This window comes from Gadus morhua, chromosome 4 (genome assembly GCF_902167405.1).
Source record: "Gadus morhua chromosome 4, gadMor3.0, whole genome shotgun sequence".
Lineage (NCBI taxonomy): Eukaryota > Metazoa > Chordata > Actinopteri > Gadiformes > Gadidae > Gadus > Gadus morhua.
The window spans coordinates 8,932,083-8,946,173 of NC_044051.1; the positions used below are offsets into that span (position 1 = coordinate 8,932,083).

Consider the following 14,091-nt stretch of genomic DNA (forward strand, 5'->3'; position numbering starts at 1 on the left):
GCTCATCTATTGCAATTTACACCAATGCCCATGATGACGCATGCAGTAAGAATATCGCGCGTCATGTTTGCGAGAGCTTTATTCAAATAAATCCCTAGCTCATGGAAAGTGAAACTGCACAACTGTGGCATGAAACTACCTCCCAATTTAAATTTAAAAAGTGGCAGCAGCCAGCCAGACACAATCTTTCTAAAGGATATGATATTATAGCACCGTTTAAAATTATTTATATATTAGAAAATAACATTCATTTTGGATTAAGAAATAGTTTTAGATTCATCAGAAACATCATAGTGCAATACCATTGTCAATAAAACCACAACAGTGAAGACTAAATATATATGTACTTAGTAAGAAAATACATTTTTGATTTGCTTTTAAAATATTTCCCTGTGAAATACAAAATACTTACAACACAATCAATCGCCAAGGATTAGTGTTTATCACATCCACATTGCAGTACACAGCCTCATTTTGGTTATAAAATGGGTTCATAAAATATTTCAAGTTTAATAGTCAATATTGAGCACATAGTATTTTATACCATGTGTTTCGAGTTTATAATTCTTCAAATAAAATTGCACTATGATGTTGATTATTCATCAATACTACCCATATTTAGGTAGTTATTGTATTTCTAATTATAATCAATGATGGCATCATGGGTCAGCTCCTGAAAACAAACAGAGCTCAGCCCCTTTTCTAACAGTCTTATAAATTAAAAGATCAACATTCACCAACGGCAAACATGGGCCCCTATTTAACCAATAGGTGTCATGTCCATTACAATCTCTTTCAAAATCGACCCAATAGAGACATCACAAGTGGGCATGTCCACCCAGATGCATAATAGGTCAGCCTACCAACTGATACCTTGTGATAAAATAGAGACCCTTTCATGAGGTTTCTTTACACCTGGACACCCAGCCCTACCCCCTTAGATCTCTTCCCCTATCGAAGAAATACACATAAACTATACAAGATATCGGTTGCATCCTAGGGCGCTAAATGCTGTTATATCCTTACCGATCAAACCTCACCAAATGAAGACCAGTGCCAAAATGTTGCCCTGACGTTGCCTTTGAATGTTGGCCAAGCTTATTATGGCTAACCCTGAAGGATCACCTTCCTCATCATCGTCATCATCTATAAAACTTCATCTTAGAGAAGGTTAAGACATCCTGCTCTTTTCATTAAAAACAAGACACCAGGTGTACATTTAATATGAGGTTATATATCTTCTGTCACTGCGAGTTCTTAACATTTTCTTCAAATGTTGTCCGTGTCCATACTTCCACCCTATGAACTCTTGAACCATTCACTCATTCATTGCCACTGTCCTCTGCGTCCTCCTCTCCTCCCTCGTTATCTCCGTCTCTCTCTGGCTCTCCGTTGCTTTCTGGATAGTTCAGGATTTGGCGGTTGGTCTGAATCAGGAACTGCTGCTGCTTGAAGTACATCTTTAGCGCACCCTTGATCAACACAAACGCTATTCCTCCCTAGGGAGGAAAGGAACAGAAAAAGAGGTGGTTTGTTAATGAGTGAAATGTAATGCTGTCCTCTTAAAATGGACTTGATGTACCACACCGTGGTTTTACATGTGGTTTAGGCAGCGTTGAACTGCCCGGATGAACCCTGGTCACCACGCTTACCCCAGATAAATAATATGCACTCACCAAAATGGTGCGCTGCAGACTTGAGGGAATTCTTTGGAAGAACAAGCGTCCCGCGAGGCTGGCGATAGAGGGGTAGACCAGAGCCCCACAGAGGGTCCTAGAGACTGACAGGTGTTCCCGGTTAAAGTTCCTGTCGAGGAGAAGGCGATGCATCTGGCGACCTGGAATAAAAGAAATAAAAAACTAAATTGAAAAAAAAAAATCACATTTATTTTTGCAAATACCATTATGTAATTTAGCATATACTTCAATTCAAAGTGACTCAAGGAGGGGTTATACTATGGCCTTTGGGGGTCAAACCCAGAAACTTTCAGTTGGGAGTCAAACTCCCTGACCCATTGCCCTCCCCCATCGGAGTAGATTAGAATGAGGCGTGTCGCGCGTGTGTCAAGTAAGAAAGAGGTATTAATGATTATTATGTGTTGTTTACCTCTTAGCTGTTGACCAGAGTATCGGTGCCAAAGACTCAGTAGGTATTCCTCCCAGCGGATCATCTTTCCCAGTACCAGCATGACAGGGATGGTGGGAAGGCCCATTAACAAAAACACAGGGTCCGCTCTCTCCATCAAAAACAGACCCTTCTTATGGCCCACAACCTTCACGTCAAAATAGGTAGACATAACAAACATTACAAACTAATAACACATCTTCAGTCTGTTGGTCATTGTTGAGTTGGGAGCTAGGTGTACCTGCATGACTGTCACAGCCCCGTAGGTGACAGCCGACCAGTACACGGTCCCGACTACCACCCCCATTGCAGCGAATGGACTGACCCGGGAGATAGCCTTGTCTACATGCTCGAGGGAATAGACCAACGGTCCTGGGGAGGGAGGGGAAGGGACCGTAAACATTGAGTCATGCTGTCACAACAAATAGCTTCATCAAAAAGTTGTATAACCAACCTCTGCTTACGAGTTCATAAAAGGTACAAACAAAAAATACATAAAGAAAAATATAAGTAAAGAAATAAAAAATGATTGACAGCATCTACAGAAACATGTGGATCTGTCTTCCCATTGTAATGCTATTCTGGTCAACAATAACAAAAAATGTAAAAGCAAAGCTGTGCATCTCTGCATAATTTATTAAGACGAATTAATACAAAATCACTACCAAATACTGATTTGAATCAAATGTGTCCACTCACCCATTTTGGGGAATACAATGCGGTATTCTGTACCACATTGTGGGCAGTTCACTGGTCCCCCGTTATTCCCCTTCTGCTTCTCATCCAGCCACCGTTGCAAGCAAGACTGATGGATCCATTTTGTGCAGCCTTTACACCTGCATGGGTTAACCCACTCTGCATTTAGATCTTCTCGCTCAGAAGCAAAACAGACCCAGCAGTGTCTACACAGACAGACAGACAGAGAGACAGAGAGAGAGAGAGAGAGAGAGAGAGAGAGAGAGAGAGAGAGAGAGAGAGAGAGAGAGAGAGATTTAAAACCAACAAAAAAAACACAAATACCAGCTCTTTGATAACTATAGAGGTTTTTGAAACTGAATAAACTGCATTAGAGAAGGAACTTACTTTTCAGGTACTTCTTCCACCACTGCTGCTGCACAGGCCATTATCTCAGTAGTCTCCCCGACTTGATTTCAGTCAAATGGCAAAACAAGCTCGGGAGTAGACAGCGGTGCCCAACTTGACAAATATCATCACAACCTGTCAAACAGAAACCAAAACACAAAGTTGAACACATAACTAGAAGGATCAGTAAAAACATGAATCACCAACCACAGCCTACTCAAGAATCGTTTTCTTGCTTTGTTTTTACATTAACTTTATAGTTAATTAGAAGTCATAATAAACCACTTCATAGTAAATTAAGTCATAATACATCACATAGCAAGTCGTAACAAAAACGTCACAGTTAATCATGTCATAATAGTTACAGCACGTCCAATCGTTAAGTAACAGCTAGCATTAGCACATCAATCCAATGAAGGATAGCTACCTAAACTAGCACTAGCACGTCTATCCAATGAAGGTTAGCTCCCTCAGCTAGCAGGTGAACATGCATGTTAAAGACCCACAACAGCTGATCTACGGCTGTCAGGTACACACCGACTAACCGGCTGATCACCGAGCCAAACACGACCGTAAACGTCTTCTAATGCTGCGTATCTGGATGGCGTAATATCGAAATTTGTATTGATATTGACAAACGTACTAGGCGTACTTACTGGAGTTCAGTGTGTATATCCGTAGACTCTCGACTCTGATTGGACACAGGGCAGAGTTTCATTTTCCTCTAAGCCTACGCGTCCCACCGCTTCGAAGGTCCCCACGCCTTCCACTCTGGATTGGATGGTTCAGGTCAGAGCTATTTGGAGAGACTTCCTCTCTAAATGGCTCTGGTTTGGGTGTATTCAAATGCCATGGTTCATAAATAATCGACATGGAGGGCAACATTTAACTAAATTAACTCGACTGGTCAAACTGACCGATAAGTTAATAATAAAGTTAACAATAACACCATGCAACTCAACCCAGCATGTTCTCCCTTTCTCTACCTATTTTAATTATGCCAACCCTTATTGATAATTTGTGGCAACCAAATAATCAGTAATTTAATCGAAATATCTATCTGTCATCCGCCCTTACTAGTGTGGTCTTTCTTATGGACAAGCTGCACACAGTGTATTCATTTTTCATTATTCAAAACTCTTTGTTAAAAAATGATATGGCTTCATGTAATTTATTATATAATATATCAGAGTTTGACTGAGAAACTAAGGAAGTAATGAAGACCGTTCTTATGGTACATCCACGGGTAGACAGAATCCTCCATGGATGTATAATAAGGAAGACGCTAAAGGATCTGGGATTTGACAGTGAGCACGTGGACGTCCATATAGAGCACTGCGATTGGCTGTTTGGTGTGTCAGTCATACCTCGCTGGCCTGGGTTGTTGTGGTAGGCGGTTCCACACAGCAAAGGAGCGGCGACCAGACATCCGAGTCTACAGTACTGGGACGTTTTTAATGATTATAACGCCGAACTGGAAAGGAAATAAAACGCATTTTTATAGAAAAACATCTTAAATAACTATTCCGCTATGGAGTCCTATGACATTTTAGCTAACCAGCCCGTTGTGATTGATAATGTGAGTATTGATGATGTCATTCATCCACACCCTAACTGAGGCCGCTAACGTTAGCTGCTTATTGTGTTGCTCTGCTAGCGGGGTTAGCGCACCGGTTTCAGAATTATGGTTTATATTGCTTGTGCCTGCAACACGACAGTGGTGGTGACACAATCTCGCCCCATGTCCCCTTAACGTTCAGTCCAAGTGGTGATTATTCATCATCTCTGAGGATTGACATAGCAGCAATATTAGCTAACTTCTCCTGCTAACGCTAGCAGATGCAGTAGGCTGGTTGCTAGCTCAGATTATGTAGAGGACAGGTTGATCTTTATCAGCACACACACATATTTTATGCAAGATTGAACATTCTCTGTTTTGTCAGACGTTGGACATTCATCTATAAATTATACAAATGAAACCCTGGTGCATTCCTGAGTTATATTTTAAAACCGTGGCCGTTCTGGGCATACTGTTAATTATCTTTGATTATGTTATTTGGCAACCATTGTACAATTGAAGACTGTGACTTGTGAAAAAGAGCAGGATTCTGGCTGATGACTAGTGGCCCTAGGCTGTGTCTTATGACTCCCCGCTCACTACACCATGACTCTCCTTCACAGACTAAATACATAGTTTACAAACACAATCTGTTCCCACTGTACGTGTCTCACTATTTTATAGTTTGTCCTAAAAACACTGTTTAAATTGTTTTCCTTTTCCTTCCTTCTAGGGTTCTGGGGTTATTAAGGCTGGGTTTGCAGGTGACCAGATCCCAAAGTACTGCTTCCCAAACTAGTGAGTGACTTCCCAAACAGCCTTTCCTAAGAGCAAGATGACATTTACTAATTATCCATAAAAATAATTACATCATTATCAGATCATTAACTGTGTGTGTGTGTGTGTGTGTGTGTGTGTGTGTGTGTTCCAGTGTGGGACGACCCAAGCATGTGCGCGTGATGGCAGGAGCCCTGGAGGGAGATCTGTTCATCGGACCCAAGGCAGAAGTACTGTTCCTACTCTATTAAAATGCTGTCGCTTTCATACTTTTATCTATAACTTTTCATGCAGATGAACTGAGGGGCTACATATTGCTCCCTAGTAATGTACCTCCTATTACCCACAATTAATTACTTCCTTTCTGTTCTTCCTATTGTGCTTAGTGAGTAATGCATAAAACGGTAACTTCAATATATTACCTCAACTCCATCCATTTTTATTAATGACAAACTTTAAAAGTTAAGATAAAAAAATAGAACAACGGTCAAAAATAGGCGTGTTCTTTTAAGACCTTTTCTGTTTTCCCTCTCACATCTCCATTTCCTAAGCTGCTAGACAAGGAATCTTGGGGGGGGGGGGGGTGTTTAGACGAGGAATCCTGACGGGGGGGGGGGGGTTCGTGTTCGTGTGCGTATGCCTGTGCCTGTGTGAACGAGAAGGGAGAAAGAGTGCTATGAGGGGATGAATGAACAGAACGATATTTATATTTAAAAATCGCAAAAATAGATATATATTACCATGGCAACGGAGGCTTGTACTCCTCGCAACAAACAATCGTATTGAATTTGTATTAACTTATGTGTGTGTGCGTGTGTGTTTCCCTGCCCCACCAGGAACACAGAGGGCTGCTGTCCGTGCGCTACCCCATGGAGCACGGCATCGTGAACGACTGGAACGACATGGAGCGCATCTGGCAGTATGTCTACTCCAAGGAGCAGCTGCAGACCTTCTCTGAGGAGGTGGGGGGCTCCTGACGGTCTCTCCTAATGCCCTTCCTCGTGGCTCGGCGAGGCTCTTTACTGTCCATAGTCTTCTGCCTCATTGTCTTTTCTATGCCATAGCCCTTAAAAGGGAAATGTCCAGTCACCTGTTTTCTAAACTAGTAGGGCCTTATTTACCTCATGGGTTGATGCTCCATATTGGCCCCCATGTTGCAAAAAGAGATTTGTTTTCAGAACACCCATATGAAGCAGTACTCTCTATACTGGAAAACAGCTGAGTCGCCTTTCCTTTAACATTCATATTCTATATATTCCATATTCATTCATAGTCTATAACATATTTATATCTAGTCCATGGTCGTGTTCTTATGCCTCTTCATCGAGTCTCTGTTCCAGATTTAGTCCAAAGGTATCTTCTTAACATCTCTTTCCCGAGAAGATTTAGATAATGTCTTCATCCCGCATTGTCCCTCTTTTCAAGGTCGCTTTTAAGTCCTTTTCTGTTCCCTAGACCTTTTCAGTCCCTAACCCTAACCCTAACCCTAACCCTAACCCTAACCCTAACCCTAGTCGGTGCAGTTCCTCCCACTGAATCACCATCAGTCATTTCAATCTAATAAAAAGGTGTGTGTGTGTGTGTGTGTGTGTGTGTGTGTGTGTGTGTGTGTGTGTGTGTGTGTGTGTGTGTGTGTGTGTGTGTGTGTGTGTGTGTGTGTGTGTGTGTGTGTGTGTGTGTGCAGCACCCTGTACTACTGACAGAGGCTCCACTGAATCCCAGTAAAAACCGAGAGAAGGCCGCCGAGGTGTTCTTCGAGACCTTCAACGTTCCTGCCCTCTTCATCTCCATGCAAGCAGTGCTAAGCCTGTAAGTGATGAGAACCTACTCTTCTGTCTCTGTCTCTACCAGCGGTTCTTAACCTGGGGGTCACAGGATAGGTAGAGCCTAAATTACGTGCATAAAGGTTAAGAACCTCAGCTGTGTATATATTACGGATGTTTATAATGTGTAGCTGGTATATTACGTATTTGTGCTGTGAATCTTCCTCTGATCCCATTCGGAATTTCCTTCCTTGTCGTATTATTCAAATGATATTCAAATGTTAAATGCTCAAATCCTAGCCCACGACAATAAAATTACAAATCATTGACTTTAATGGGACTGTACACATTCAGCACGATTTCTTATATGCGAAAAGGTGACATTAATTGTACCGAGGTAGATATTTTATATATCATACTAACATTTTGATATGAATATATCCGTATAGCCAATCACATTTGGGTATCTTGGTCAGTCTCGTTACAAGTTGTAGGACATGAGGGTACAAAGTATTTTTTTACTGTGTCCATAGTGGTAAATTACAGTCATAGACCTGTAATTATTGCCATCTGTTGTAAGTATTGATCATTCATCCATAATGGAAACTACAATCATAGATCTATAATTATCGTTATCTGTTACATGTTTTGATCATTCATCTCGATGGCAGTCGCAGCTACAAGCAAATGTGTAATTGCACCTCAGTAGATGTATACAGGTGGCTGTTGTATCGCAACAGCCACCTAAATACATGCATATATTTGACATAGTTCCGTGTAGAGAGCTAGGGATGAAGGGATCCTGGATACAGCAGCACCATTGAATTCTTCCAAGTTTCAAATGGATAATTTCATCACAGTTGGCACACCGGACGCGGCTGTTGTCTGTCTGCCTGAGTCGTATTCTGACGACCTTGGCATGAATTGCATTCACACTTAGCCGTTCAGCCATGAGAGTGAGTGAGTGGTGCGTGCATGCAGTGCTCAACTATTGTTCTTCATAAGTTTTATTCTTTCTTTCTTTCTTTATTATTCTCTACAAACGTTGGTACCTATCTCCTTCCTCAATTTTTCACCTAGAGACTCCATTCGAGTTTTAAAATATTCAGAATAGCTTGGAATCGCGTGCTTCTTTTCAGGTTTTTTTTATATTTTATACTTTGTAAGATATTCTACTTTTTAAAATATATATATTTTTATAACATGGGAGTCAATGGGAGGACGGCGGTACTTCAACTGTTTAAGACGTAACTAAGTCAATTTTCAACCGGTTACCTTCGTTCAAACCATTTAACAAATTTACACACTTGTAGCTGGATATTCTCTTAAACACACTTTTTTTTCACAATTTGTTTCCAACCATTTACATTTTCTTAAATGGTGTGCTTGTTTACATTTTTTACTCCACTTCGACTTTTGAACTTTTTCCTAAAATCCCTTCACTTGCCATTTAAACTTTTATTTACGTCTTAATCTATTTGGTTTTATTAAAAAAAAAAATGTACCTCACTTTGCACTCACCGCATTTTCTGCAGGAAATGCATTTTCTAGTTATTCATGTTATTGCATTGAAAAAGTGCTTTCCCACCTGCTTTAAAACATGCATTCCATGCAAGAGAAGAAAGTAGCAGAAAGTAGAGTGTAGCAGGCAGCTGATGAAAGGGGATTGTAGACCTGAAAATTCTCACGACGCAAAATGTTACAAAATTTGAACACGCATGCAGACATAGTTTAACTTAGTTTCAGTGTGATCTGCCAATGGTTGTGTTGTGTTGTTATTAGATAATTTCTTTTTGGAAATACTGAAGTGGTGTTGATGAGTTGACCTGGGCTGCTGACATTCGGGGGCGTTGCTCAAAGGCGTTAAAAATGAATCAAACGATTTGACATTTAATTTACGAAGTAGGTTTAGTCATGCATCCAGCTTGTTCTGCTAGTGCCTCTTCCGGAGCCTGTTGTTTGTCTGCTTTAGGCATTTGAGGAATCTAGAAGCGGAAATATCCATGAAAAACGATAATGAACCTGTTTACTTTTATCAGACAAAATTGGAATACAGCTGTGCAAACACCACTGTTTGAGACCCTTCAGATCTGATTGCTTTGTGCATCGGTTATTATAATAGCCCTGAATTATTATTTCACTCATGGCATCAACAACAGTCAACACTTCAACGTAGTGACAAAATGTCAACAAAGTTTGCCTAAGTGTTGTGGTGTGTGTCTACCCGCCCAAAGGGTATGTCAGCAGTCTGTCAGGGTCTGTCAGAATGAACAAGCTGTCTCCCCTGCCTGCTCCTGAATGTGCACTGTACGCTAGTAGTCAGCAAATACTAGTGCTAGTCTTTGTAGTGGCTAGGGGGCCTAAAGGACCTGCACACCCTAAACCATTCACCATATGGGTCCTATTAAATGGGAACCTCATTTAATTTCGTCCTTTTGTTTTCATGTAAGGCTCTTTCTATGCCCATGCCACGTCTACGACCATGACAGTACAGTTAGTTTTGAAGGCACATTTAAACGACACGATCGTGCATGCAACTTGTGACACAATGATGAACAAGGTACCCTCCACCTCCTACTGTGGCTGATGTATTTATTATCTTGTTGGAAATGTTCAGTCGGTCCATTCTCCCATATAAACTTTCCCCCCCCCCTTCTGAAGGTACGCCACGGGCCGGACCACTGGCGTGGTCCTGGATGCCGGGGACGGCGTTACCCACGTGGTGCCCATCTACGAGGGCTTTGCCATCCCCCACTCCATCATGCGGGTGGACGTGGCCGGGCGCGACGTCTCACGCTACCTCCGCCTGCTGCTCCGCAAGGAGGGCTACAACTTCAACACCTCGGCCGAGTTTGAGGTGGTCCGCACCATCAAAGAGGTACGACCCCCCGCCCCCCCTAGAGGGTTTTAGCCAGGGTTTCTTATCCGGCTGTGCGAGGCTTTCAGTTGACCCTTGGGTTGATTTGAACTGATTCTTGCTGTTGTGTGTGTTTTAGTTTTCTGTTGAGTTTCCGTGGACTTGACTTGGTTTCTGTTTACCTTGTGCTTGGGAGACTACTTTCACCTTGTCTTTTTTCATTTTCTTTTCTTTGGAGACTTTCGCCCGACTTGTATCTTGTTTCGTTGAACCTTGTCTCTGTTTGTTTGGGGGATGTTTCGTCTTCTTCTCCCTTGACGTGTTTCTTTCGACCTTGCGGTTGTTTTGTTTGTTTGCCCAGGTATGGGTCTCGTTGTTTGCTCCATAGTGTCTGTGTGTTCCCCTCGTACAGAGAGCCTGTTACCTGTCACTGAACCCCCAGAAGGACGAGACGTTGGAGACAGAGAAGGCCCAGTACATTCTACCCGATGGGAGCTCATTAAACGTAAGTTTGATTTCTAGGAAGGTCGCCAAAGGGAAAGTACATATTTGAATAAGGAGAGTTTATTGAAATGAATGCATTCGCAAACCAAAACAGCCCTCTCCAACGCCGATTAGTAAGAGAAGAATAAACGATAAATTTGGATATCAGCATACAGTAATGATCTCATCCTATTTTAATACAGGTTTTCCAAGGTTTGGCAGATTAGTGCTTAAGTGAAGGCCTAACCAGTCGATGATTAGAAAAACATTAGAATCTTCAAAAATATCTCTGAAACATTACCGCGGCAAATCGATCATACACGTCAAGATCAGCTGCCATGATCAGCTCCCGTTCCCCCCCCCCCCCCCCCCGCCCCGTAGATCGGACCGGCCCGGTTCAGAGCTCCCGAGCTGCTGTTCAGACCCGACCTGATCGGAGACGAGAGTCCCGGTATACATGAGGTGCTGGCCTACTCCATCCAGAAGTCGGACATGGACCTGCGCCGCACGCTCTACTCCACCATCGTGCTGTGCGGAGGAACCACCCTGATCAAAGGTGGGTGTCTGCCCGTCCCGCCAACCCTCCCCTGGGCGTGAAGGACCCCTGTTCCTCTGGGTTCCTTCCTTCCCCAGGGTGTCAGTGGCGATGTTTGGGCAGTGTTTGGGGGTACTTTTGTTTTTTGTTAAGTTTTAATATTGGTTATGAAAGGGTACCTAAAGAAGAAATATCTCTGAGAGCAAATCACAAATGAGGCTTTGCCCCTTGAAGGATGCTCTGATGTCTGACTATTGAGGTAACCCTCAATTGGGTATTGAATGAATATGTTTACTTTAATAACAAACCGTTCACGGGATCTCGCCCCACAGGCTTTGGAGAAAGGCTACTAACGGAAGTGAAGAAGCTGGCGCCTAAAGATGTGAAGATCAAGGTGAGTCCCGGTGGCCAGTCCATCAGAACCCTGAATCCTAAACCCCTATTCCTGAAGGCACCACCCTGCTCGTGCCTCGTCGCTACGTCTCCTCATTCATTTATTGTGTTGTTGTGCGTCACCTGTCCCGCCGCCACATCCATCAGCTGCTAATGGGCTTAGCGGAGCCCCGAAGTGTGTAATCAGCAGCTCTCTGATTTAATTTGCAGATCTCCGCTCCTCAAGAACGACTCTACTCCACATGGATCGGGTAAGACTGTTACCCCACACAACCCCAACTGGCTTTGCTATACTTTGTATATTGTAATTATAGCACATTTTTAATTCTTATGATTAGCCTGGCGCCCTAACTTCCTGTGAATAAAGTGCATCTTATCTTGTATGGATATAAGCCAACACCACCATAGTCCACACATGGAATGCCGGAAAATAGGACTCCAGTGGGTTTGTCCCTCTTGATTGGCTCACCCCGTGGCCAGAGGCGGGCTCTTCGTTTTGCGGTTGACCCGCCCTTTAATGGTCGTCTGACTTCCTCCTTCACAGAGGCTCCATCCTAGCGTCGCTGGACACCTTCAAGAAGATGTGGGTGTCGAAGAGGGAGTACGAGGAGGACCGGGCGCGCGCCATCCACAGGAAGACCTTTTAAAGAGGGGCCCCCCGCCACCCACCCACCCAACCATCACCCCCCCCGACACTCAACCCACCCCCTCTCAAGAACTACCCCTCAACACTCCCAAGTCATTCAGAGGGGGACACCCCTCCCCCTCCCCTCACCACGTGACCCGTGATCATCTGATGGGAGACCCTCTGCTTCTACTTCCTCCTCCTTCTCCTTCTCCTCCCTGCCCCCCAGCTCCTCCTCTTCCTCCTCCTCCTCCTCCTCCTCCTCCTCCACCTCCTCCGCTGCTGCTTCTCCTTCTTGCTATTTTCTCCAAACAAAGCGCCGTGCTCGTGCCTCCAGGGTTGGGCAGAGGTTTTGTATTGCGCATGGGTTTATTAGGCCGGACGTCAGCTCCTCCCCCCCCCCCCCCCCCCCTGTGGTTTGACGTCCTGCTCTGTAAGGTGGAGCTGGAGGTGGAGGGGTTTAGCGTACGGTCCAACATTCGCATGCAGGGCGAGGGCTGCCCCGGGCAGGGGGAGAGGCGTTCTGTACGGTTAGCCACCTGCTTCTTTGTTTAATGATGGGTAGGGGAAACAACGACAGTCTCATTCTGTAGTCCCAACCTGAAGCATGGGACGGGGCGACTCCTCTTCCCTTTGTCCGCGCCAGCCCTCTCGACGAGGACATTATCAACTGAAATATCATCGAATATTAATAAGAAGTCAATGTTTTTGCTACTGTAAAAAAAAAAAGAAAAGAGAAAAAGTTCCATTCCATACCGAAGAGATTGATTTGATTTCTTTTGTTTTTGTTTTTTTTTCATTTTAATATGTTGATTTCAAGAAAAACCGGACGGTGTCTATTTCATAGTTTATTACTTTGTATTATTATTATTATTATTATTAGTTTGTTTGCATTTTAGCTTGGAAGGATCAGAGGTAATGAGTGGAATAGGTAACGCTAGATGGCTGGAAAGCTTGGTAAAATACTGTGTTGTTGTACTTGTGGCCTATACACGCCAACTACGCACAGCTACAAATCCTTGTGTAGTTGTCTAGTGAAAGAACTTCCATTACACGTATTCATCCCTCGTTCGCGCGCACATTAGGGGGAAAAGGTTTTTAATTGAACTTGCCGGTGTCCTAATCCTTTGTAGATCTGACCATGTGTCTCCCACATAATTTGGTAGCGCAAGCTTAAAAATGTAAGAAATGCCTTTTTTTATTATTTTTTTGTTTCGGACTGGATCTCTACTTGAAAAGAACAGTCTGAGCTCTGTGCTGAAGCTCGTGGGTCGAATCAAGAGCTGACACTCAAAGATCACCCCTCCGTTTTGTCAATTAACAAGTTGTTTTCTGCACAGACGCATGTGAGTTATTGTACACCGATATAACCCCCACCGCCAGCCACCAGCCATCCCCATGTGTCTAAATATCGCTTCTACTTTGTTAATTTATACGTTCTCTGGAATCTGAAGGACAAAACGTATCGGGCCATTTAAAAGAAGTAAAGTATAGAATAGCCCCCTGACCCTTGCCCCCCCCCCCCCGTCCTGAACCACAACAGCACATCAGAAGACGTCTCGTAGTTATAAGTGTTATCCCAGCCCCTCTCATATCTCCCTCCAACAACAGTGGGTCACTTCCCTCATCATCGCCATGCATCTGGGAGGCAGTGAGGCAGTGGACATCCGGTCCGAACCGGTGTCTTAACGGTTCAGCTTCTGGATGCGCCGCTCCTCCAAAGGTTTCTTAATGCATCAGCCTTGGCGCACGGTGGAGCGATCGTCTGAAACAGCCACCACCACTACAATGACAGCGACAACAAAACAGACTTCAAGTGTACAATACTGTTATTCAAGTGTTGCTTTTACTTTTTCGTAAATTCAGTATAATAAATAAGTTAATGGCTGCTGC

The 14,091-nt window shown here is 43.5% G+C and overlaps 2 protein-coding genes across 5 annotated transcripts; one reads left to right on the forward strand and one right to left on the reverse strand.

Moving 5' to 3' along the window:
- Positions 1 to 61: 61 nt before the first annotated feature.
- On the reverse strand, positions 62 to 3,974 carry marchf5l (membrane-associated ring finger (C3HC4) 5, like). Of its 4 annotated transcripts, none has more exons than XM_030354084.1 (7): positions 3,864 to 3,974; positions 3,208 to 3,342; positions 2,824 to 3,026; positions 2,366 to 2,496; positions 2,107 to 2,272; positions 1,677 to 1,837; positions 62 to 1,499 (listed from the first exon to the last, which is right to left on the reverse strand). In XM_030354084.1, exons 2-7 carry the CDS (start codon positions 3,246 to 3,248, stop codon positions 1,323 to 1,325), a joined length of 879 nt encoding a protein of 292 aa, XP_030209944.1. In that variant the 5' UTR covers positions 3,249 to 3,342; positions 3,864 to 3,974; the 3' UTR covers positions 62 to 1,322. The 4 variants fall into 4 exon arrangements, with proteins under 4 accessions (XP_030209944.1, XP_030209947.1, XP_030209946.1 ...); XM_030354087.1 differs by having other exon boundaries at positions 3,851 to 3,869; XM_030354086.1 differs by having other exon boundaries at positions 3,753 to 3,864.
- Positions 3,975 to 4,565: 591 nt separating this feature from the next.
- Positions 4,566 to 14,091, forward strand: actr1b (actin related protein 1B). The gene is made up of 11 exons (XM_030354158.1): positions 4,566 to 4,786; positions 5,499 to 5,563; positions 5,697 to 5,772; positions 6,379 to 6,504; positions 7,227 to 7,351; positions 9,967 to 10,183; positions 10,575 to 10,667; positions 11,027 to 11,201; positions 11,513 to 11,574; positions 11,784 to 11,824; positions 12,118 to 14,091. Exons 1-11 carry the CDS (start codon positions 4,739 to 4,741, stop codon positions 12,218 to 12,220), a joined length of 1,131 nt encoding a protein of 376 aa, XP_030210018.1. The 5' UTR covers positions 4,566 to 4,738; the 3' UTR covers positions 12,221 to 14,091.

Excerpts from the sequence above, each read along its gene's own strand:
- marchf5l (XM_030354084.1), bottom strand. The coding sequence starts at position 3,248 with ATGGCCTGTGCAGCAGCAGTGGTGGAAGAAGTACCTGAAAA. Across the intron at positions 2,273-2,365 it reads GGGCTGTGACAGTCATGCAG|GTTGTGGGCCATAAGAAGGG; the intron begins GTACACCTAGCT and ends TTTGACGTGAAG. Across the intron at positions 1,838-2,106 it reads CTCTGGTCAACAGCTAAGAG|GTCGCCAGATGCATCGCCTT; the intron begins GTAAACAACACA and ends CTTTTATTCCAG.
- actr1b (XM_030354158.1), top strand. The coding sequence starts at position 4,739 with ATGGAGTCCTATGACATTTTAGCTAACCAGCCCGTTGTGATTGATAAT. Across the intron at positions 4,787-5,498 it reads AGCCCGTTGTGATTGATAAT|GGTTCTGGGGTTATTAAGGC; the intron begins GTGAGTATTGAT and ends CCTTCCTTCTAG. Across the intron at positions 11,825-12,117 it reads CTCTACTCCACATGGATCGG|AGGCTCCATCCTAGCGTCGC; the intron begins GTAAGACTGTTA and ends CCTCCTTCACAG.